Here is a 23,238-nt window from a genome sequence, read left to right as displayed (position 1 = left end):
CAGGCAGTCAGAATAAGATTTCTGCAACAGTCTCTAAGAAAGATCTAATGCAGGTGCTTTATTTTGCCATGCAGTACTACTAGAAGCACTATCTCCAAATTCATTGTGTTATTACTATTTGGGAGCACATTTTCTGCTTTGGACGTGGCATAATTACTCCATTTATGGCCCCAGTAACTCAGCCATAACCTGAGAAAAAATGATGTTAACCTGAAATCACAAGCTTCCTGCCTTGCTGCTGTAAGCTATGGTTTAAATGGGTCTGCCCAGCCCCACTGTCCTGTGCTTGATTCAGAGACCAAAAGGAAGTCTATAGAGACTTAAATAATCTCCAAGCCCCCAGCAGTGGAGCAGTGCAGGTACATTCTGAGCCAGCAGCATTTTCCCTGCATTTTGTGGCTTTTTGTTAGTTTCCCATCCTTGTCCAGTCCCCTCTTGCAGCCATATAAACTCTTCATTCTTGTTATCATATGCACCTCCTCTTTGTCTCATTTCTAAGTATTTTTTCATCAATTTGCCTGAACTTTTGAAAACTAGAGCTAGAACTAAGTAGTATCTGTTATCTACTCCCCACATAAGATTTTAAGGAACTTGTTGGGACTTATTTTGGAGTGTGTAACTTCCTGACACAGGTGCTAAGTGAGACAGGGACTGTACCTTGCTAAACTTCTGTTCACAGAGGATTGGTGGGAGATGTGGTGATCAGAGGACATCTTGGGCTTAGTGACCATGAAATTGCAAAGTTCTTGATTCTTGGTGAAGCAAAGAGGGAGGAGGAGGAGGCAGCAAAACCACTGGTATGGAATCCCAAAGGGCAGATCTTGGCACACAAATTTTGTGCAATGCAAACTACTACCAAATTCCTTTTCTTTTGCTGTAAACCAGCATACTTTTTAAAGTTTATTTTTATGCATTCTTTTACTCTTACCCATCCTGGTCAGGAGCTTGGCCACCTAAGCAGAAGAACCAAACCCACCCAGGGGGACAGCAATGTCCTTTAGTTACTGTCCCACAAGCAATGAAATTAACTTCTCTATTTCCAGATGGGTTTTGCTTCCTGCCTCTGGGGTCCTGTTTTAGCTGTAGCAGGTCAGTGTAGGTCTGCACTGAATTCAGCTTTGAAGCCCGTGCAAAAAGAAGGTACTGAGTGACAAACACCATCAGAACCACTGCTGAGGCTTCTGGACCGCATATAGCACGGCTGCGATGGCAACACCGAGACCAGACAGGCACCCCAAAGGCAGCTGCGAATCAGAGGAAACCCTCGGAATAAGAAAAGCTGCCGGGAGTGAGCTGAAATACACAGGAAACAAACTTAAACTCAAGCATTTTAGAGGCTGGACACCACACAGAGGCTGAGGAAACATCAGTCAGGGGATCCCACCTCAGGGCCTTCCCCTATCCTCGGGGTGACGGACGGAGCGTCCCCACTATGCCACAGCGGACCAGAACCCGTCCCGGTACCAACTGGTCCCGGTTCCGTCCACCCCCCGTCCCCCTTCCGCCCGATCCTTTCCCCGCCCGCAGGCTCCGCCCCAGGCCTGAGGGAGGAAGCGCTGAGGCGCAGCCCCCACCATGATGGCGGAGAGCGCAGGAAGGGGCGGGACGGGGGGCACGGGGCGGAGCGGCGGTGGCACCGCCGGGGAGGGCAGCAGCGGAGCGGCGCCGGGCTGGCCGGGGCTGGCCAGGGCTGGCCGGGGCGGCGGGGACCCCAGCGCTGCCCGCAGCGCCCAGCGGGACCCGCGGCCTCACGGGGGGCTGGGGAGGAGGGGGGGATTAGGGAAGGGAACGGGGGGGGCTACCGGCGAGGCGGGCGGGGGCCGTGGGCCGCCGCGGTTGCCCCCCTATCCCCCGCACCCCAAACCCCCCCTCCTACCCTCCCGCTACCGGATCGGGGCCCCATTGCAGCGGGGCACCGGCGGTCCCGCCCCGCCCCCCTCTCTCCCATCCCCCCCTTTCGTCCCCTTAAAGGGCCCCGCGGGTGCTGCGTGCCGCTCCGGCAGTGCTCTCCCGGCGCCGATGGCGCCGCTGGTGCTTCCCTTCCCGTCTCCGAGCGCTTCCTCCCTCCGTTCCCTTTCGCTTCCGGGGTCAGCGCTGCCGCGGTCGCTGCTCGGTAACAAGCTCCGTCGCGGGGTCCGGCGGGCAGAGCCGGCAGCCGCCGCGCTCCTCCCAGGCCCCGCAGCCCCGCAGCCTCCATGGCCAGCAACCCCCAGCCGCAGCCCCCGCCGCCGCCACCGCCTCCCCCACCGCCGCCCCCTCAGCAGCCGCCGCCGCTGCCGGGGGTTGGGGCGGCGGCGGCGGCGGCGGTGGCGGGGGGGAGCGGCGCGGCCGAGCCCGAGTTGGTCTCCATGATCGTCAACCACCTCAAGAGCCAGGGGCTCTTCGACCAGTTCCGCCGAGACTGCTTGGCCGACGTGGATACCAAGGTGGGGGCGGGAGGGCCCGGTTGCCGAAGCCTCGGGGGTTAGGGGTGTCCCGGCCGCCCCGCCGGAGGCTCTCCCGGCTCTCCGGCACTTCGGGGGACGGCCCGACCCGTCTGAGAGCCGCGGGGGATGGAGAGCCGCCACCTGGGGCCTCGCAGGGCTCCGGCCCGGCCTTGGCCCGGCCCGGTGTCCCCGGGGGCCAAGCTGGAACCCCTTGTTTTTGTTGTGAAGCGGGTGGGCCAGCGGTACGAACCCGCCTGGTTCTGCCGAACGGGCTGGGAGAAGCTCCGGGAGCGGCAGCGTCTTCCCCTGGGCCCGAGGGGGTGGGACGGGGCTCCCCGGTTTTCCAGCGCTGTCTCCGTGAGGATTCCGGCTCCTCAGCAGCCTCCTGTCCAACCTCTCTGTTGTTATTGTTGCTTTTTAGCCTGCCTACCAGAACCTGAGACAGCGCGTTGACAACTTTGTTTCCAATCATTTGGCGACTCACACTTGGAGTCCTCATCTCAACAAGAACCAGCTGAGAAATAACATTAGGCAGCAGGTTCTCAAGTAAGTGACAGCCCCCGGGGTTGCTCTGGTTTTGAAGGTGCTTCAGGTACCACAGTAGGTGACAGAGGTTCTAGGTCTGTTGCAAAGTGTTTGCTTTCACCAAAAAAAAAACCACTCCTGGAGGAAGCTTTCTCTTCCAGCATTTGAAACAGGGTATTATTTCTCAGGTTGTGGACCCAATTCCCTGTTGGGATTAGGCTGCAAATGCTTTTTTGTCTCCTCGAAGTTGTTGTGGGGCTGGATACCTTGGTTTTGACTTGAGTTGTTAACTTTCCATCTAAATTTTATCTTTACTATTTCTTTCGAGGGAGACAGTAATAAAATTCCTCATCAAGTTTTGAGCTAAGGAAAATAAAAAGTAGCTCTGCAGAGTACAAAGCTAAATTCACAACAAAATGATGGGTGTCCCCAGATGGACAGAGGAAAAGGTTTTTAAGAACTGCTGTTATGTCCAGATGATGTTAAATGCTCACTTGATATTCCATTGTTTCATGAAAGTTTTTCCTCTCAAAACTTGGAGTCCTAAGAAGCTTCATGGTATTTTTTCAAACTAGTATGAAGAGTTTGGTCACCAAATTGGGTCAGACAGGAGATTTGGTAATAGACTTACCTGGTAATGCTATTGTGGTACAACTGACAACTGGTACTGAGGAGCTGCTTGGTTTGAGGGGAGGAGAGCTATTGTTTGGGGTGGGGTTTTTTCTAAAAGAAGCAACGAGGACAAGAGGCAATCTACATTGCACAGAAAATTGCAAGGATCTACAGAGAACCTGTAGCTACAAAGCTGTCTCTTTCCATTTATTTGATTTTGTTCTGTAAAGCTTGCAGAACTCTGAGGGGCCACACTTTATTGGGCAGAACATAAGGTGGTAATGCCTGGTCTGGTAGTCCTGCAGGCTTCTATAATTTATCTGTTTTATGCAATGGAGATTGATAACAGCAGGCTTCTACATTTTTTCCACAAATGTCACTTTTACAGTTATCTAGCATTTGTAGGCATAACCAGGAGTGATATATAAATAGCAACAGGCTGTTTGTTGTGTTTATTCCATGTGGCTATATTGCTGTGTTTCCCTATCTTTTTTTTTGTTCTTAGTTCATAAAGTACAGATCAAGCTGTTGAAATACAGGCAGGTGGCTCAACACCTGAGCTACAGTAATGCTCAGAAAATGTTAATGCTTCATTGGAGGTTCTTCAGACTGATTATGCTGAGTCTAGATGAGCATATTTCATGAAGATCTTCTTCAAAAAGTCATTTTTTCTCTTATTAAGTATCGTATAACTTTGTTCCAGGTCGGGAATGTTGGAATCTGGAATTGACAGAATTATTTCTCAGGTTGTGGACCCAAAGATCAACCACACATTCAGACCTCAGGTGGAAAAAGCTGTCCATGAATTTTTAGCAACATTGAATCACAAAGAGGAGGCAGGCCCCAGCACAGCTCCAAGTGAGGAGAAAACAGATGCTTCTGTTGCAGTACAAGGTATTTTATGCATCATTATTAACAAGCTGAGCTACAGGCAGCACACCATAACCCTTGTGTCTTACTTTATGTATAAGTGGGGAAGGCAAGAGTGATGTCACATGTCACTCTGTCACTTTTGCTTGAAATTACAATGCATTCATTTACTGTAGGGAGAAAAGTTGGCCTCAGGGTTTGGACCTCTAAGTATTTAAGGATAAGATATGGCACACCTGTAAGAGAAGAACAGTTCAATTTGTTTTATGCATTGCTAGATCAGAAGAAAACTTCTGAGTCAGTTGCTGTTCTAATGGAGTTACTCTGTGGAGTAAAATTTGACTGGATCGGGTCCTTTCAGTATTTTAAGTTCTGCTGTAAATCAGCCAATCTTTAGTTTGTTTATAAACACAGCACTTCTTCTTTATGGCTTTTGTTTATGTTGCCTGGTATCAACTTCTAAACACTCCTGCAGATAATTATCCTTTCTTTCTCTTCCTAAGAGACTCCACAGTAGTCCATCTATTTGTAACCAGACCCTTTATTTAAATCCTAGCCCTTTTCCTGTGAGGCCCACTTCCTTTAAAGTTAGTGGATTAACAAGCCAGCTGCAGTTCTTATTTCTAGTCCAGTTAACCCTTTTTCATCTGTCTTCAGAGTTGCTTCTAAGAAGGTGGGAAAGTGATAAGGTATTTTGGATAGTTCTGTTGTTATATATTGAATATGCTGAGTCCATTTTCTGTTGTTTATGGAGATGCCAGAGGTGTGAAATACAGAGCTGCTGCTGCATTATTCTATATTGTGCCTCTCCAGAGTCATCATCCCATTTGATATGATGATAAAGTTGAATAAGGATCATGTTCAGATCATCCTCCCAATAGACAAGCTTTGCTTTCTTTACCTGGTCTCAGCAGCAGTGGTGTGTCACAAAGTGAAAGGGATTTCCAGTAACCAGATCACAGTCTCTGCAGGAATGCAACTCAACTTCTTGTTGCTTTTTTTTTTTTTTTTTTTTTTTTTAAACCCAAAATCTCTACCAAACCTTTTAGTGAATTTTACTTATTTTAAATAGAATAATTATCCATTTTCCTTTCACTTGCTTTAAACGCTGTCTGAGTGGAATTATGGAAACTAAAATGAACTCAAACTATTTTCTTTTTTACTGTTCAAGGTGTCTCTGCTACAGCATCTAGTGGCAATGTAGCTAGTGATGCAATGTCCATTTTGGAAACAATAACTTCTCTTAACCAAGAAGCAAGTGCTGCCAGGGCTTCAACAGAGAATTCAAATCACAGGAACAGTGACAGAGTTGCAAAAAGACTCTCATCTCAGCAGAGCATGGATGGTAGCACTGATAGAGAGAGAAATGCAGAGGACTTGCCAGACAGAGACAAAGCAATTTGTGATCCTTCTGGAGAAGGGACTGAAACACTTGCAAAGTCTGAAGATTCAAATGAGCTGCCCTGCCAAAGTGAAGAAATAAAGAATTTAGCAAAGGATACTAATAATTTGACTTTTACAAGTAAAGAAATGCAACAGGATAGTGAAGATCAAAAAAGCAAAGTAGATAAATATGAGAAGAGACCAGAGAACAGTGAAAAAGGTGAAAGAAGAAAAGAAAAGAAGGAAAAACTTGACAAGAAGTCTGACCATTCAAAGAAAAGTGATGATACTACAAAGTCAAAAGAAGAAAAGCAAACCAGAGAGCTGGAACCAGTGAAGCAGTTAGCTCCAGAAAAAAATAACAATAAATATAAAACAACTGAAAGCAGTAAAGAAACTAGAGAAGGTATGCTGTGGGCAATGTTCTTCCTTAAAATATGGATTGAGGGAGGGGTTTAAACATATTCAGGAGGTGACTCAAGTATATTTGGAATGTAGGTTTTCTGCTAGTTCTGGCAAATTTGCCTACCTAGCCACAGCTAGGTTTGTGCTCATCTCCCTTCCCTTACTCTGGCAAGTTCTCTCAACACTTCCAGTCTACATTTAAAGTTTCTGGTTGTACCTCAGACTGGTTTGTTTTTTTTTCCCAGTAAAACAGAGGTATTCTGATGACTTCTCATTGAGGTGTTACAAATTTATTGTATTTTTTTTCCTATTTCTTAAGATAATTTTGTGTTTGGTAAGAAGAGTTTCTCAGCTACGACGTGCTGCATTACAGCCCTTTCTTTTTGTTTTTTCTCCTTTGCAAGAAAATACATTACTGGATTCAGATATGGATATACTCAGTGACATCACAGTCAGCTCTGTCCATACCAGTGACCTTTCTTCCTTTGAAGAGGAGAGTGAAGAGGAGGCTGTAATTTCTGACAGTACTGAAGAAGGGGAGATCATATCAGATGGTAAAACAATCAGATGGTTAAGTAGCAAGAAAAAATATTCAGTGCTTTTGCTGAGCACGTCATATCATGAATTTGAGGGTTTGACCTGTGTTGTGTTTGTAGTTATTTATGAAAGGAATGGGAATGTGGAACATGCAGCATTTGTGCAATTACAAATCATGCATAGTGGACATACTTTGGATATTTTTTTAGTAGCCTTGTATGTTCTAAATACTGCAACCCTTATTTATACTACTAATTTGTATTTCATGGGCAACAAAAGCATTTAATGGTGATAGTTATGTCATTTCCCTATGCATTTTTCTCCTCTCTTTTGTCATGAATTTGGTATAACACTGGAGTGCTTTGTCTGTCACCCTAGGGTAGAGGTTGTAGCTGACTTTGCAGGTCAGGTTGGTTTTAGAGCTTTAGGATTGCAGAAATTTCCAAATTCTACCTGACTGCAGTAGATAGTAGTAGTAGACAGAACAGGAATGGATCTGGTTTTGGTGTTTCCAAATTCCTAAATCTTTTCACTGACTGGGTCACCTTTTTGTATCCTCCTTGTCTCCAGCAAATGTCAAACTGATTTCTGTGAATATGTGGCTTTTGCAGTTAGTAGGACTTTTAACTCATGATATAGAGTGCTTTAGTACCTGAATTAGTTGTCTCTAGTTTGCTGTGATCTTATCTTTTCTGCTCAAAGAATATTATTTAGAATTATTTGCATATGATTTAGAATTACTTGCATATTCTCTGGCTTTGATGTTGCCTTTAAACATGTCAGATGTGTTCATTTATAACTAAATATTTGTGAAGTGAGAATAAGCCTTAAGTATATTTCAGGGATACAAACAATTTGTGCAGCATGGAGCACATGTGGTTGTGCTCTATTTCTAATAATCCTGATAAAACTGAAATAGATTTGCTTGAATTTGAATTTATTTACTTGAGTTATTTATACATGAGTATAAACATGTCTGTTTATTTCAGTATTTAGTTTTTATCTACCCAAAAATTGTACAGGTTTTTTTTTTTTGGTGTAAGAAAGAAGCTTGTAGCAGAAATTATATTTCTGATTTTTTATGTAATATTAACTACTAAATATTATGTGTAAAATGCACCATGATTACAGGGAAAAAGGGAAGCCCACTTGTATCCCAGTTTATTCTGGGGCTTGAATCTTGCAGTTTTTTGGCTGAACAATGTACACAAACCCAGGAGTATACCTCTCAGGTTTCCATAATCTAGTGGTATTTTGGTGTTAAAGGCTTTTATGATTAAACTGTTGATCTTTTTAGAATAAATAATTGTTAATATCTTTCGAGTAGCTTCGGCTTCTCAAAAGTTACCTCGAAAGCACTGCCCTAACTTATCAATGTGTCTCCACACTCACCTGCCTTCAGATGAAGAAGAGAAACGTAGACAAAGCAAGACAAAGCTTCACAGTAATGAGCTGAGTGATGGGAAAGCCAAGCCTGCTCGTCATGCCTACGTTAGGAAACCTTTCTTGTACTCCAAATATTTCAGTGATTCTGATGATGAGCGAACGGTAGAACAGCGCCGTCAGTCCATTGTAAGTGTGGGTTTGGTTCCTGCTCACCTCTCTGTCCCCTTGAGCTTTTCAGCACAGAAATTCCACTCCTGATTTGGTGGTGGTTTGTGAGAGTCTTCTCACTTCTTTTTTTTTTTTTTTTTTCTGCCTTGGTGTTTCAAGTTTTCAGCCTTCCTCCAGTACTGCATGATTTGCTCGCTAGGAAACCACTCCCTGAGTTGCAGGTTGAAAGCTTCTGGTGGTGAAACCCATCATACACTTTGCCATCCTTTTCCCCCACTCTGGAATGAACACTCTTTGGTGTTGACAAAGGATTTACTAGTTGTATGCAGTGTCTTTGTAGAATCACAGCAATAGGTGGATTATTTCTCTACTGTGATTTGATACTGAGTGGGAGTAAGAACTGCTGCACATAAGAAAAACCTGGGTCTGCAGTAGATTTAATGTATATAATGACAATTTGGGTGGAAAAAGTAGTACAGATCTACCTGCAGCCTGCCTCAAATGTCATTTTGTGTAGGTCAGGCTTGTGTTGACACCTTACTATTTCATTACATCATCTCTTTACAAATGCAGTTGTTGCTGTCCATGCAGCCAATAATTTGTAGCATATCTGCAGGCACTGGGATTGGAAGGAGAGGTTGAAGCATGTTCACTGTGTTCTGTCTGAGAAGGACCAGCACTCAGAGGAGGGAACAGCCTTTTAGATCTTTTTCCTTTGGCTACAGATATATGCTTAATATATATATTTCTATATATTATTTATAGCTGTATGTTATATGTATAAAAAAGATTCTTTGTGAAGGTCTCATAGCCTCAGTCTGGTGTTAAGCACACAGTGAAGCTCTGGAACTCTCCTACCTTCACAGAAGTATTAGAGGATTTCATTATCTTCATATAATGATTTCTAAGGTGTATTTATTTTTTAGTTTACCTTAAGCTGTTATGTTCTGATTTCTTAGGGTTTTAGACATCCATTTGTAGTCAAAGAATACTCTCTGACCTAGTGATAAATTGTTTTCCTTGGCTTTGCATCTCTAGGCCAAAGAAAAAGAAGAGAGGCTCCTAAGAAGACAAATTAACAGAGAGAGACTTGAAGAAAAACGTAAGCAGAAGGCTGCAGAAAGAACAAAATCCCTAAAAGCTGGAAATCAAAATGCTAAAGGTATGAGAAGTATAATACCAGCCCATACCACCATGCTCTCACTTGCTCTCTCTGGAAAAAAAACATTCAGCTTAAAATATCTTTAATAGGTTTGTAGGAATTTCTCTGAAAACCCCAACATTTCAACAGTGAAGTAACAGAAAAATGTATAATGCAAATTAATAATCCAAAATCTTGTGTCTGCACTTCATATATCCTTTCATATATCTTTGCATTACTTAAATGCAAGGAATTCCTTTATGTTCTCTGCTAGGTGTTACTACCCACTGTACTGCTTTCAGTCACACTTAGAGCTGAAACTAATGAAATGCATAAACATGTTGTTATACCATTTGCATGTTTTTTTAGGAAAAAGTGGCTTGAACTTAGAAGAACCTTCATCAAGGAGTCTTGAGTCAAAAGCTTCTGGTACCAGCATTAAGGATGTGCTTAAAGAACAGAAATTTTTAGAAAAAAAAGTAGCCTTGAGCAGAAAAAGAAAAAGAGATTCAAGGTATTTAATCTAATTGCTTGAAAGGAGTTATGTGTCTGAATATTCATTTTTGCATATTGAAAAAGTTCTCTTCAATTTTGCTTTTAGCCTTACCCATTTTAATGATTTTCTCTTAAAATATTCACATAATTTTGTTACTAATAAGCATGAAGTCCAGACAGAAAATCAAATTATAGCTGCTTCAATATATTGCAGCTCAGACTGCAGCAGCAGCAGCCTTGCTGTGGCTTTTCAAACACAGAATGGTAATAAAGGCATAAGAATAGAGAGCTTTTCATAGAATCATAGAATTGGCTGGGTTGGAAGGGACCTCAGAGATCATCAAGTCCAACCCTTGATCCACTCCCGCTGCAGTTCCCAGCCCATGGCACTCAGTGCCACATCCAGGCTCTTTGGAAATATCTCCAGACACGGAGAATCCACTACTTCCCTGGGCAGCCCATTCCAATGGCTGATCACCCTCTCCAGAAAGAAATTCTTTCTCATCTCCAACCTAAACCTCCCCTGGCACAACTTGAGACCCTGCCCTCTTGTCTTGCTGAGAGTTGCCTGGGAAAAGAGCCCAACCCCCCCCTGGCTCCAACCTCCTTTCAGGGAGTTGTAGAGAGTGATGAGGTCTCCCCTGAGCCTCCTCTTCTTTACGCTGAACACCCCCAGCTCCCTCAGCCTCTCCTCATAGGGTCTTGTGTATCTGAAATGTTTGTCAACTTGGCTCAGTCTCTAAATCCATATTTTGCATAGATATATATGTATCCATCTACCTAGGGATATATATGGAGGGAGGAGATCCCTTTTCTGTTTTTACAGGGACAGTTGTGGTGCTATTGTTGTCATACTGATATTCTCTGCTTTAAAGCACTGATATCCAGAGGATATCTTTGGAGATGGTACACATTATTTTTCAAGAGAAAAAAGCTTGGGTAAATTCAATACTCTGCAGTTGCATGATCTTGTACTTACTCAGTATTTTTAATGGGCATTTCTCTCTCTCTTCCTCCAGCTTTAAAAGCAGAAAGTTTGCAAATTAATGCTAGGCTGATACTGATTTTTTTCCTTTTTTAATTGTCCAAATACTTGTTTCAGGCATGCTGAGGATGGGTGCAAAAAGAAATATGAGCCACCTGAAGAAGATGCTAAAGAACTGCAAAAGACAAATGAGGTTTGTGTCTCTCAAATACAGAAATTAGGGTTTTCTTTTTTAATTGCCACAGGAGTTGTTCTTAAGTCCCAACCAAACTGCATAATACTACACTTGTTGTTATGATTTAGGTTTTTTATCTGCTAGTTCTTTCAATTGTGTTGTTGATATGGCATTGCTCTAGTAATGTTTTCTGAGTTTTTAAAAAGAGCAAAGTTTGTACTATATGTAAGGACTTTTTGACCTATTTAAATTTCTCACTGAAGTTCAAGGAAAACTGAACATAGTCCAAGCACTAAAATAAAGGATTTTTATGGTGAGATTTTTTACCAACATAAAGCCCTTGATATTTGGAAGTTCAAATGGAAGTCTGTTTTTATCTTTTATGGGGGCTGGGCTGTTCTTTTGTTTGTTTTCTTCTAAACAGCATAATGCCTGTCTTTGAATATCCATTTAAATAATATTGGAAATAAGAATCTCTTAATAAAGAAAAGGTATTTGAGTTCAGACTGCCCAATGTTAGCTTCTGTTTCTTTGGATTTTCCCACAGTGGCAGACAGTTGATGTGAAAATGGCAAGTTTCATTTTCTTACTGACTGTATTTTAGTTTAATTTTACAATCTGTGTTACTTTTATGGAGGTTTTGCCCTTAATAATTCTGTTCAGTCTCATAGTGAAAGAACTATGTCTCATTTGCTTATATATATAAAAACTTTCTCTTGTAGATTTGTGAAAAAATTTCTTCCAAAGAATTGAAGCATAATCATGGGAAAAGTGAAACTTCTAAACAGCTTAGAAGACTTTCAGAATCAGTGCATTCAACAGAGGAAAACAAAAATGATTCTAAAGCAGAAAAAGAACACAAAAGAAAAAGCTCCACCTCTCTCCAGGCTGAAGGAGTGCAGCAGGACAGTGAAACAAGAGATGCAAAAAGACAACTGGACAGAGCAGAAGTCAGTACTGAAGAGCTACAAAAGCAGAAACCTGTATTTAAAAATGAAAAACACCCCAAAAAAGATATTGATGCAGAAATCCAACACACAAGAAATGCCTCCAGAAAAGAAGCCAAGTCTTACAGAGATAAAAATGAAAAAGACAGAACTGCTTCAGAAGATAAACTTCCTTCAAAGCACAAGTATAAAGGAGACAGTATTCACAAATCAAGTGAGGATGGTGAACTCCATTCGTTTGAGAAAAGTTTGAAAGGTGAGGATGGTGGTCAGAAACATAACCAACAACTGAGAGTTTCCTCAGATGAGAAGACTGAAAGGAAAAGTAAGCACCGAAGTGAACGGAAAACCTCGCTGACAGGAAAAGATGGGAAAAGTATTTCTGAACCAACCTTAAAAGCTGAAGAACTGCTGCGGAAGGAAAACAAAAAAGACAGACATCTCCCAACAGAAAAATCAAGAGCAGAATGCAAGTCCAAAAGGTCCCTGAGTGATCCAAGGCCACAAAAGGATTCCCTAAGTGCCTCAAAGCAACCCGCTTCTGCATCGCACAGGAGGAGCGAGAGCTACTCGGAAGATAAACGTGAGCTGGAGTTGCCCAACTCTGATGGAAGTTTGAAGCAAGAAGATGGTGTACATAAAGACAGACGAAGATCTAAAAGCCTTGTGGAGGACAAGATTTTGTTAAAGTCCAAGTCAAAGAGTCATAGTAAACAATCCAAAGCGTCTGAAACAGAATTACAGGAAAATCTAACGAAACAAGAGACTGGTCAGAAATTAGACAAAGATAAGAGCACAGAAGAGAATGATACAGAAAAGCAGCACAAAGGCAGGAATGAAGAGAGAGTTTTTGAGGAGAGTGCTGCTGGGTCTGAGCATGTTAGTGGCACACAGTCAACTCAGGGATCACAAAAAGACTTAAGTCACAGAGCAAAGTTACATTCTGGAGAAAGAGGATCTGTAAAAGAGAAATACAAAGGTGATAAAGATTTAAGTAATTCCAAACTAGAAAGAAGGTTCTCATCCGAAGGTCACAAAAGCAGAAGCTTAAAGCACAGCAACAAGGAAATAAAGAAGAAGGAAGAGAATAACAAATTTGAAGATAAAGTTGTTAAAGAAATGGATAGTGGGCATGAAAAAGCATTGAGCATCACAGTGGCAATGGATAAAAAACAAAGTAAGAAGATAACCTGTGAAAGTAGAAAAGGCAGTCTATCAAACCAAGATTTACTGGGAGAGGAAAAGCAATCAGCTGCCACAACTGAAAGCAGTCATACTGCAGGCCTGCGAAAGTCAAGCATGAATAATGATGACTTGCATTCTGGTCATGAGGAAGAGCTGATGGAACTTGATTTGAAACAAAAGAAAGTACAAGAAGCATCTAACATTGAAGGAAAAAACATCAAAAACTCTCTTCAAGCCACAGATGCCAAGTATACAGCAAAAGAAAAAATATCTTTTTCCAAGAAGGAATTAAAACACAGCTTGGCAGATCCTGAAGCTTGTGAATCACAGATTCTGTCTGCAGGTGAAAAAACTGTTAAACAAGAACATAACCCTAATAAACAAGTTGGTGCCTTAGACACTTTGTCCAAACAAGCTCCCCTGAATCAAGGACCCAGTAAACAAGGGGCTAATAAAATGGGGGTTGTGTGTGAAACAAGTGGTAGAACCTTACTGAATGTTCTCAGTAAGGATCAAGCTTTGGAAGGTAGCAAGAGACCAAAGAATTTTAAAACTGTGATAAATTCTATTTCAGATGATATTCCTTTAGGAATTAATTCTTCCAGAGGAAATGCTGCTGATGCCAAGTCCATGGATATGGATATCTCTGATTTTACAGACTCTTTGGGTAATGTGTCAAAAGAATGTCACAATTCAGACAAGACTTCTTTATGTGAAGACACTTTCACTTTGAAGAATGATTCAGCACAGGTTGTATCTGTGGAAAAACAAGATAATGCAGGACTGAGTTCTGTCACAAAGGATGTTGGTCACAGCACCACTATGGCCAACAGGATAGAAAAAGATAATGAGGTGTCTCAGCCTGATGAACAAGCAATGGAAGAGAGTACAGCTGGGTTACCTAGTGAAGAAGATGATGGTGAAGCATTAAAGTTAGAAAGCACTCAGGGAAGTGAGCTGAAAATAAAAATGGGAAGCTTGGTGACTGCATCAGAAGATTGTGGAGATGTAACACAAAAAGAACTTCTAAACAGAAAGGAGAGAGAGTGCTTGAATACACTGGCAGATGGTTCTGCCAAGGGAGAAAGAAGCACAATGGTGGATAATGTGAAAAATAATGAGGTTCATGATACTGATGAAATTATACAATCCTCCTCTGTACTAGTGCCTGAAAGAGCTCCTGAGGAAGCAGTCAAAGGCTCTGTGGTAATCAGTGGGCAAAATGGGAATGGTGTGACTGGCATTGAAGATAAAAATGAAAGCAATGCAGTAGGTACCAGTGCAGGAAGCAGTAAACTTAGTTTGTTGTACAGCAGCCTACAAACAGCTCCTCCCACTGTGATAGGAACTAGCACTGAAAAGGTCATTGAGAGCACTGTTCCAGCAACGAGTACAGGAGAGGGAAGACCTGAGGGTGCATCACAGTCTGAAAAGGACAGTGATGCCACAACCACTTGCTCAGAAGAAGAAAGTGAGGTGAGGGTGATCTGCACAAGCATAGAAGCTGATGAAGGTTTCACCACAGGCATGTGGGTAAAAAGTAGTGAGGGTGGCAGTTTCAGCACAGAAGCAGATATTGGAGAGTGCACCATTGCAGCAGCTGAAGAAGGGGGTGGCAACGTTGTCACCGAAGGGTTTGCAGAAAGTGAAGGTTTCCTCACAAGCACAGAAGAAGAAAATTGTGCCATGCTTGATACAGAAGAAAGTGGCAAGGGTTCAGTCAATGCAAGTGGAGTAGAAATTGAAGACAGTGTGAACAGTGCTGGGGCAGAAGAAAAAGATGATGCTGTGACCAGTGCAGGCTCTCAAGAAAAGCGAAAGCCCTCGGCTTGTGTTGATAGAGGCAAATTTGAAAGTTCTGTATCCTGCTTAGGTGAAGTGGAGAGTGATGGTGCTGTAACCAGTGCAGGGACAGAAACAGGAGAAGGGGCCACAAGTGGTGACAGTTCAGGTGAATTTAGGGGCAACGTGAGAGCTGGCCAAGTCAAAGAACACGAAGGTACTGTGACATGCACGGGTGCAGAAGAAAGGGGTCATAACTTCAGTGTCTGCTCAGTGACTGGTACAGATGCCCAAGGAGAAAGCACTGTAACTGGTGCATGCATTGCTGTGGTCACAAACAACAGTGCCATGGCTGGAACTAGTGGTGACAAGTCTGAGGATACTGTAAATGGTGAAAGTGCAGTGACCAGCACAGGCATCACTCCAGAAGATGATGCTGAAATTTCAGTAGTCTGCACGGGGCTGGAAGACAGCAATGAAGGCTTTGCTGTTTGTTTAGAAGCTGAAAAATGTGAAAGTCTAATGGACAGTACAAGGGCAAAGGAAGAAGCCAATATTGCTACAGTCAGCGTAGGTCCCTGTGATGATGAAGGTTTTGTAACTAGTACAGGCTCAAAAGAAGAGGATGAAGAAGGTGAGGGCATTGTCACCAGTACAGGAAGAGGAAATGAAGAAAATGAGCATGCTTCTACTTGTACAGGAATGGAAAGTGAAAATGCACTCATTTGTGTGGGTGCAGAAGAAGGTGAAGGCTCCATTATCTGCATAGTTGCTGAGCAAATGGAAGCTGAGTCAGGAGTGGCTGGCACAAATACAAGCAAGCTTACTGTCGACAGCATGATGGGTGCAGAGAAAGAAGCTAATTGTGGCACAGACTGCAAAAATGCTAAAGGGATTGTTGAAAGCAGTGTGACCAGTGCCAGTGCTGCAGATGAGGGTGCTTTGGCTGCACATACAGGAAAGCATGAAGGTCCCTTGCTTCCCTTGGATGCTGAGGAATGTGAGGGTCCCATGACTAGTGCTATGGCAGTGCAAGAGGAGAGTCAGTCTGGCACTGCAGATGAATGTGAAAATGCCAGGGCTCCCTGTGGCAGCAGAGAACTCGATGCCTCCATAAGCAGTGCAGTTCCAGCAGAAGATAACAATTTTCTTGCTCCTGCTGGCAGAGAAGAAAAAGTAAAAGGTGATATCATCTCTACCAGCACAGTGGAAGGAAGTGATGCTCCCTTACATTCAGCCATGGATGCTGAGGAAGGTCCTCTTGTTGTTGCAAGGGCAAATGAAAGTGGGGAAAGGTCTATGATCTTAATAGACACTGAAGACACAGAGGTGCCTATGCCCAGCACAGCTGCAGAGTTTAAAGAGTGTGTGCCTGCTTTTAGCAGTAAGCAAGAGAAAGATGAGTGCACTATGATTTCCACCAGTATTGTGGAAGAATTTGAGGCTCCTATGTCAAGTGCAGCTATTGAATGTGATGGTCAGCTCCCCTCTCTGAAAGCAGAAGAAATAAATGAGAATGATACAGTTTCTATAGATACAGAAATGTATGAGGTTCCCATGCCTAGTGAATCCAGTGCAGGAGGAGATGATAACAGTGATGAGGTAACTCACCCAGCTGCTAGCAGTAAGGAAGAAAAAGATGAGTGTGATATGATTTCCACAAGTGTTGTGGAAGAACAAGTAATCATAATGTCAGGTGAAGTCACAGAAGAAGCAACTCCACACGTGTCAGACACAGAGTCAAAAAATGAAACAGTAATGATCTCTACAAGTACAGCAGAATGTTTTGAAGCCCCTGTGTCTAGTGTAGCCATGCAAGAGGAAGACAAACTTGGTGCTTCAGAAACAGAAGGAAGGTATGAAGCCACTATGATCACTACAAGCATGACAGAAGAGTGTGAGATCGTCCTGATCAGTGCAGCACCAGAAGCTGAAAGTCAGCTCATGGTAGCAGAAGGAGATGAAGATGCTGTGATCTCACCAAATGCATCAGAGGAATGTAAGATTGTGGAGACCACCTCAACTGTAGATGAACAGTTTGGACTTGCTGCTTTCAGTGCAGAGGCAAAAGGCAAAGGTTCTGTGATTTTTGTAGGGGAATGTGGAACTCCTGTGCTGAGGGTTGCCACCAACAGTGAAGAACAAGATGCTGCTTCAAGTCTAGGAGATAAGGAGGAGGGGGCAGTGATTGCTCTGAGCACCATGGAAGAATGTGATAGTCTCTTCACCTTTACAGTCATAGAAGAAAGTCAGCTTGCTGCTGAGAGTACAGAAGTAAAAGACAGACCTGAGGAAATGTTTAATACTGCAAACCAGATCGAATGCATCTTATCAGATACAGGCCCAGAAAAAAGCAATAATTCTTTGCTTGTAATTAGTAGAGAGAATGAGAGCCAGGAGAGGGGTGTAAGGGAAGAATCAGCAGCATCTCAGGCCACAGTAGAAAGTGAAATTGCAGAAACAGATGAAAATTCAGTGAACCTCATGAATGTAGAAGAAGCCCTTTGTGTGGAGATCAGTACAGAGACTGCTGTGAGTCCAGGTTCTTCCTCAGAGTCAAATGAGGAGGATGAGCAAGCTGAAGATCTTTTGCCTGAGGATGCTGCATCAGAACTCTCTTGTATGATTTCAGAAGCAGCAGAAGACAGTGGAACTGTAAGGAATAAAAACTACAAATGCAACTCAGACTTGCTTGTAGAAAGTGACTTTTCTGAAATAAGGACTCCCCTGTCTAGGGCACAGACTCTTTCATTAGTTTCTGCAAATGAAGTGACTGTAAATACCAACCATGGTGAGGTGACAACAGAAGCAGAATTAGGGGAAAAAAGTGACTTCCCTGTGTTGCATGTAGAAGAGCTATATGGCAGTGATGACAAAACAAAGTTGGCCAAAATAGATGATGTTGGGATTGAAGTTACTTTTCAGAAAAGTAACACAACCTTTAATTCAGGTGAGGATTTCTTTCTTTTAATTTTTCAATGTATAAGATGTCATAAATAGATGCATTTTATCATTATTATAGTTAGAAATAACTTAAACTAATCAAATATGCCTGATTGTTGGTTTCAAAACAACATACTAATATGTTAAGAATTGGTGAAAAATATTTAAAACCAGCATTCAGTTCTGGGAGTAGAAGAGTGACTGAACAAATTATTTGAGTTATGTTGGAAAAAAATGTTATTAGAGTGAAAAAAAATTATTGCAATATATTGACTTAAAATTGTGATGTAATACATGAAGAGGTTTGAAGGAGGTAATACTCTCATGGAGCTACAGGTGGGTTTTATTATTACCATGTTTTGAACTTTAAAAATGCTTTTGTAGGAAGGAGGATGCATTTCAGCTAGACATAGGTTCAATGTTTTTAAAAGGTGACTTGTTAGGCATTTTGAAGTTGAAGAGTGACAATCCTTAATCAAAACTGCAGATTGTCTCTGCCTGGTTATTTAATGGTTACATGAAGATTCACTCTGCTAAGTTGAAATTTGTGTTGTGAACACTTAAAAGAGTCCTTGTTGGTGTTACAAACAAATGAGCCATCCTAAATAAATCTATATTTTGAGTGAGGAATAATAGAGGTCTATTTAAACAGAAAAGATATATTATATGCCATACTTCATTTTCAGATCCTGTTTTCTGGAAGCTAACATTTGGAATGAACTTGCATGGTTGCTAGTTCCTAAAATATCATGGAATGAAAATCCTGCTATTTTCAGCTTTTCTCCTGTTTGACCCTCCAGAGTAGTTAAAGCACCAAGTTTATGAAAATTAATAAATTCTGCAGATACCATAATGAAATCAAGATTGTGACTTCATTATGCATTTTGGAGAAAGTAAAATGTAGAAAAATAGTAGAGATCTGCTTATCTTTCTATATACCAAAGCAAGTGGAATGATAGCAATCAAGTACTACTTTTAAAACCTTTGCTTTCTCCTGTCTGTCTTTGCTGTTACTTCAAAAAATACACAAAATCTTTATAATGTGAATGTAGGTGCAGTTTCTCAAAGGTTGACTTTATCCTCTGCTTTTATGGATACCTGGGGTGAGAAAGTTCACTCTGCAGATTTCTGGATCTTAAGAATTTGTCAAGGAATGAGTCCAATGTAGTGAACTTGGAACTGTTCTTCAGTATGGCTACAACAGAGACAAACATGAGCCATGAAAATGTGAGCTGTCACACTTAGGTATTTCTGTCTTGGTGCTTTGCTCAGTCCTTGCCATCCATTGATGTAGCCTCTGTAATACCAGTGGTAATAGTCTTATTTTGTGGACTGCAGCCACAATTTAATCTCTTATTTACCATGTATAACTATTTCTTTATGTTGAGGAAAAGCTTTATAAGCAGGCTTTTGAAATAAGTGACTAAAAAGACTGCAGAAGTGATATGAAGATGCCATCTGCATGGCTTGGTTTTAGATGTTCTAAGCATACAGCTGCTCCTATAGGGAATGGAATGGATGGGATTTAAAGATGTCTTGAAACTGAGAGGAGCTGCTGAGCTTTCAGTCTCCATGGAAATTAGATCATTTCAGTGGTTACAGTTTTAGAACTTACAGCATTAGATCTTACTGTCACTTAAAATGTTATCCTTAGTATTAACTCATTACTCTGCATTAATTAATACAGAGGTAATTTGCTGTCTGGAAATCTTTTGGGCGTTTTGTTGTGTTTTTTCAAGGAAAAATGAGAAAAAAAGCTGAAGTCAGAATCATAAATAAGCTGTGATAAATCCTGCTAGACCATATTTTCCAATTCTTTTGTACTTAAGGAGAACATAGAAGTACTTGTGTTCTTGTAAATGCCATGTTATTTTTGAGCTGGTTTGCTGCAGACAGACTTGCTGTGGTTTCCATTGCCTACAGGAAGGAATTAAATTCATGTGCTGTGTTCATGAAGTGGTACTGAGAAGTGGCATCCTACTGTAGCATGAGATAAATGCAGCATAATGTAATCTAATCATTTTAACATATTTGTATTTCATTAGGCAATAAGGCATCTTTACCAAAGTTGGCAGAAGAACTAGGATTTGAAACTAACTTGAGAGCTGAAGAGGTATTTATATTCTTTTGAAAATTTTTATTATCCTGTTTCTTGTATTATTGCACTTTGCTAAGGTTTCTTATTATGCCTTTTGATTTTTGTGCAGCAAAAGTGGCATCTAGACTTCAAAACTCTCATAAAGGGTCATTTTTCAGATTAATCAGCTGTGCTTTTCAGAGTAGGTAGCATTTAAATTGTGGGCTGCCCACGTTATGCTGTGGTAGAACCCCAATCCCTGACCTCTGCTCCCTACAATGCTCCTCCTGTGACCATGACATCCAAGTTTTTTCTTTTTAGAACTGCTCATACAGTATGCATGGTGCTTGTGATAGTACTTGTAAAATAGTCATGCATGCCTTAGCACTTAGAGTTGGTAGTTTTTAATTTAGATTTTTTTTAAGCTATAAAGAGAACACTGCTGTTCACTGGGTTGTGTTACTTCCATGTCAGTCTTGAGACTCTCCTGTTCTCTGTGGTTTTGGGGAGCACTTATTGCCATTCTCTTCTGTGATACCTGCAACCTGTTACCTGCTATAACAGAAGAGCAGAGCTTCCTGGATAACCCAAAATATTGGGTTACAGCTTGTGGAAGATGAAATGGAGCCTGTCTGTGTCTGTACTGGGGTCATACCAGCCAGGATTCCACATGGCATAATTCATTCAGGCACAGGACTGGGTCCATGTATTCATATCTGGTTAAATTCTTCCAGAATAATAATAAGAAATAAATATTCTTTCAGAATATTGTCCAGAGATTCCCAAGCATCTCTGAAAGGGCAGGTCTGCACCAGATCACTGGTTTCACCCACTGGGTAGACCAGTTGAGTGTTTTTGAACCAGGGTTTTGACACCTGGGATACACTTCAGGAAAATCCAAGTGAATTTAAATCTAGTGGGATTTATTGGTTTGAGTTCCACTTGCAAACAGCTGAACTGTTTGCCAGCATAAGGTGGTTCTAGAGTCAGTATACCCATGTTCAAAATGTTCTGATTTGACTTAATGCTGGCTGGAGATAAGTGTACTTATATATGCAAACTAAATAAAAATTAAAAAAAAATAAGGTTGAAAATTAGTTGAAATGAGTAGAAAAGAGTTCCCTGTACCTTGCTATACATTGCAGATCCATCTTTTGCTGTATATGTCAACATTTCTAGAGTATTGCATGTTTGGAACTTGGCAGAGAGCAGACATTGCACCTTGACTTCCTGAGATTTCCCTTGAGATCTCCTTAAACTCAACTCTGGTAGCAGTTAACTCCAAGATCAAGGTTATGACACTCTATTGTTCAACAGACTGAGTTCTGCCAGTGTTCATTATTAATATTTGTACTGCTATAATTATAAGAAATCCTTTAAATAGACCATGATAAGACAATCTTTATCATGACATGAGGGAGATAAGACATGCTTGTTCTGGATGTCTGTGTTATTTCATTTTTTTATTTTATTTTGATTTTGGTTTTAGCCACAACAACCTGAAAGTCCAAGAACTGAAGAGGGAGATGTGGATCTTCATACAAAAGAGTCTAAAAAAGGTGACTTTTTATACTGATAGCAGCTTACTCTTCATACTGCTTTGAGTGGTATTTATGATGGGAGGGTTGTGGATTTGACATGTGTGGAGAGACTGAAGCAAAGCCTGCAGAAATCCTGAAATGTTTTTAGGACTCAGGTCACTCAGCATTTAGTTTGTGGGAAAGAAGGAGATGTCAGCCTTTTCTTCCATATGTTAAGCTGAAGAAAAGGTTGAAAGCATTTAGCATTTAAAGAAGTAGGCTGCTAGCATTCTGTTTAAGATCAGAAAATACAGAAAATCATTTGCTTAGGGAAGATACAGAAACTTCCCCAAAGCATGGTTTGCTTCCTTCTAAACTTAGAACATCCTTGTTTGGGTGTTGTGACAGATGACAGACCCTTTGAGGACTGACACCAGTAAGTAGTGTATTACTTAGTCACAGAGACTTTACAAAAAATTTTTTTTGGTTGCTTGTTTTTTGGGGTTTTTATTTTACTCTTTTTTTGCTCTGCAGAAGATTAAAATATTTCTATCCAACCACTGAAATTTGAATAGTAGATAATCACCTTGCTAGAAATCTCAATTAGTAATCTTCTATCTGTTGTCAGTAATTCCCTTTCCATATATGAAATTAATCCAAAAAGGAAGAAGAAAAGAAAAAAAAGTCCCTCTTTCCTAAAAATACGTTGTTTTAAAATGTGCTGCTATTGTTTGGCTTTCCTATTAAAATCAGAAACAAACCCCTACTTTGTTGCCATCTTGATGGATTTTGTACTCCAGATGCCTTACACTGATGTTTACAACACTACCAGATGAGAGTTAATCCTCAATTGATGGAGTAAGAAGCAAAAATAAAGTGAATCACAAGAGGTAGCAGTGATACTGCTGTACAGAGAGGTTACAGATGAGTTTCCTCACATAGGAAGTTTCAGCTGAAAGCCTAAATGCCATGAGAGGAGATGCTTTAAAGTTGACTTGTACCATTTACCAACTAGAAGACAAAACTATGAGTAAGCTGAGATACAACCACTGGTTACCAAACTTTGGATTCCTTTTTGTTCTTAGGGTAGGTCAAATCCACATACCTGCTTTAATAGTGGTGTTTGTTCATCTGAGTGGTAAGAGACATGCTCTGCTCATGAGAAAGCAAATTTAAACCCTGAGAATAGGTTTACTGTTTGCCAGTAAAACTGTGAGGTTTCTTTGAAGTGCCTGAAAAACTGTGCCACTTCCCATCAATCACTCAGTCACCCAGACAGACAGTACTCAAAATTTAAAATGTGCAGACTGAACAAGCTGTTATCATCTTGTTCCATGGAAAATGTTTAACAAAAGTCCCATTTGTTGTTTAAATCATGTTGGGTGTGACACCCACTGAAGAATAATGTTTTGTAGCTCTTGGTAGGGTTTTTTTTTTTAATTTTTTCTCCCCCACCACGTGATAATCTCTCTCTATGTATATATGGCTGTATATAGAGATATATAACTCCACGGACGTAAAAGGAAGTTGTTTAAAAGACAAATGTGTGTCCTGTCATGGGTATGAACAGCAGACACAGTAGTTTAGTAGTCCAAGATTTCTTGGAATGTAAACAAATCATTGCTGCTTGAGTGGGTAGGATCTGGCTCTTCATTTGACACTGCTTTAAAAATTCA

At 41.4% G+C, this 23,238-nt stretch overlaps 1 protein-coding gene across 1 annotated transcript in view; it reads left to right on the top strand.

Moving 5' to 3' along the window:
• The first annotated feature begins 2,195 nt into the window (after nt 1-2,195).
• The window catches only part of BOD1L1 (biorientation of chromosomes in cell division 1 like 1), a 35,838-nt gene continuing 14,795 nt past the window's right edge, over nt 2,196-23,238 (top strand). Inside the window, exons 1-12 of the mRNA XM_030449492.1 lie at nt 2,196-2,426; nt 2,848-2,972; nt 4,267-4,457; nt 5,605-6,222; nt 6,626-6,775; nt 8,161-8,330; nt 9,351-9,474; nt 9,823-9,967; nt 11,051-11,126; nt 11,831-17,972; nt 20,011-20,078; nt 21,532-21,601. Coding sequence (XP_030305352.1) covers nt 2,196-2,426; nt 2,848-2,972; nt 4,267-4,457; nt 5,605-6,222; nt 6,626-6,775; nt 8,161-8,330; nt 9,351-9,474; nt 9,823-9,967; nt 11,051-11,126; nt 11,831-17,972; nt 20,011-20,078; nt 21,532-21,601 — 8,110 coding nt within the window. The remainder of the gene's footprint in view (nt 2,427-2,847; nt 2,973-4,266; nt 4,458-5,604; nt 6,223-6,625; nt 6,776-8,160; nt 8,331-9,350; nt 9,475-9,822; nt 9,968-11,050; nt 11,127-11,830; nt 17,973-20,010; nt 20,079-21,531; nt 21,602-23,238) is intronic.

Source organism: Calypte anna, chromosome 4A, assembly GCF_003957555.1.
Source record: "Calypte anna isolate BGI_N300 chromosome 4A, bCalAnn1_v1.p, whole genome shotgun sequence".
Taxonomy (NCBI): Eukaryota; Metazoa; Chordata; class Aves; order Apodiformes; family Trochilidae; genus Calypte; species Calypte anna.
Note: the sequence above shows the minus strand (reverse complement) of the source record. Positions and strands in the feature narration are given on the sequence as shown.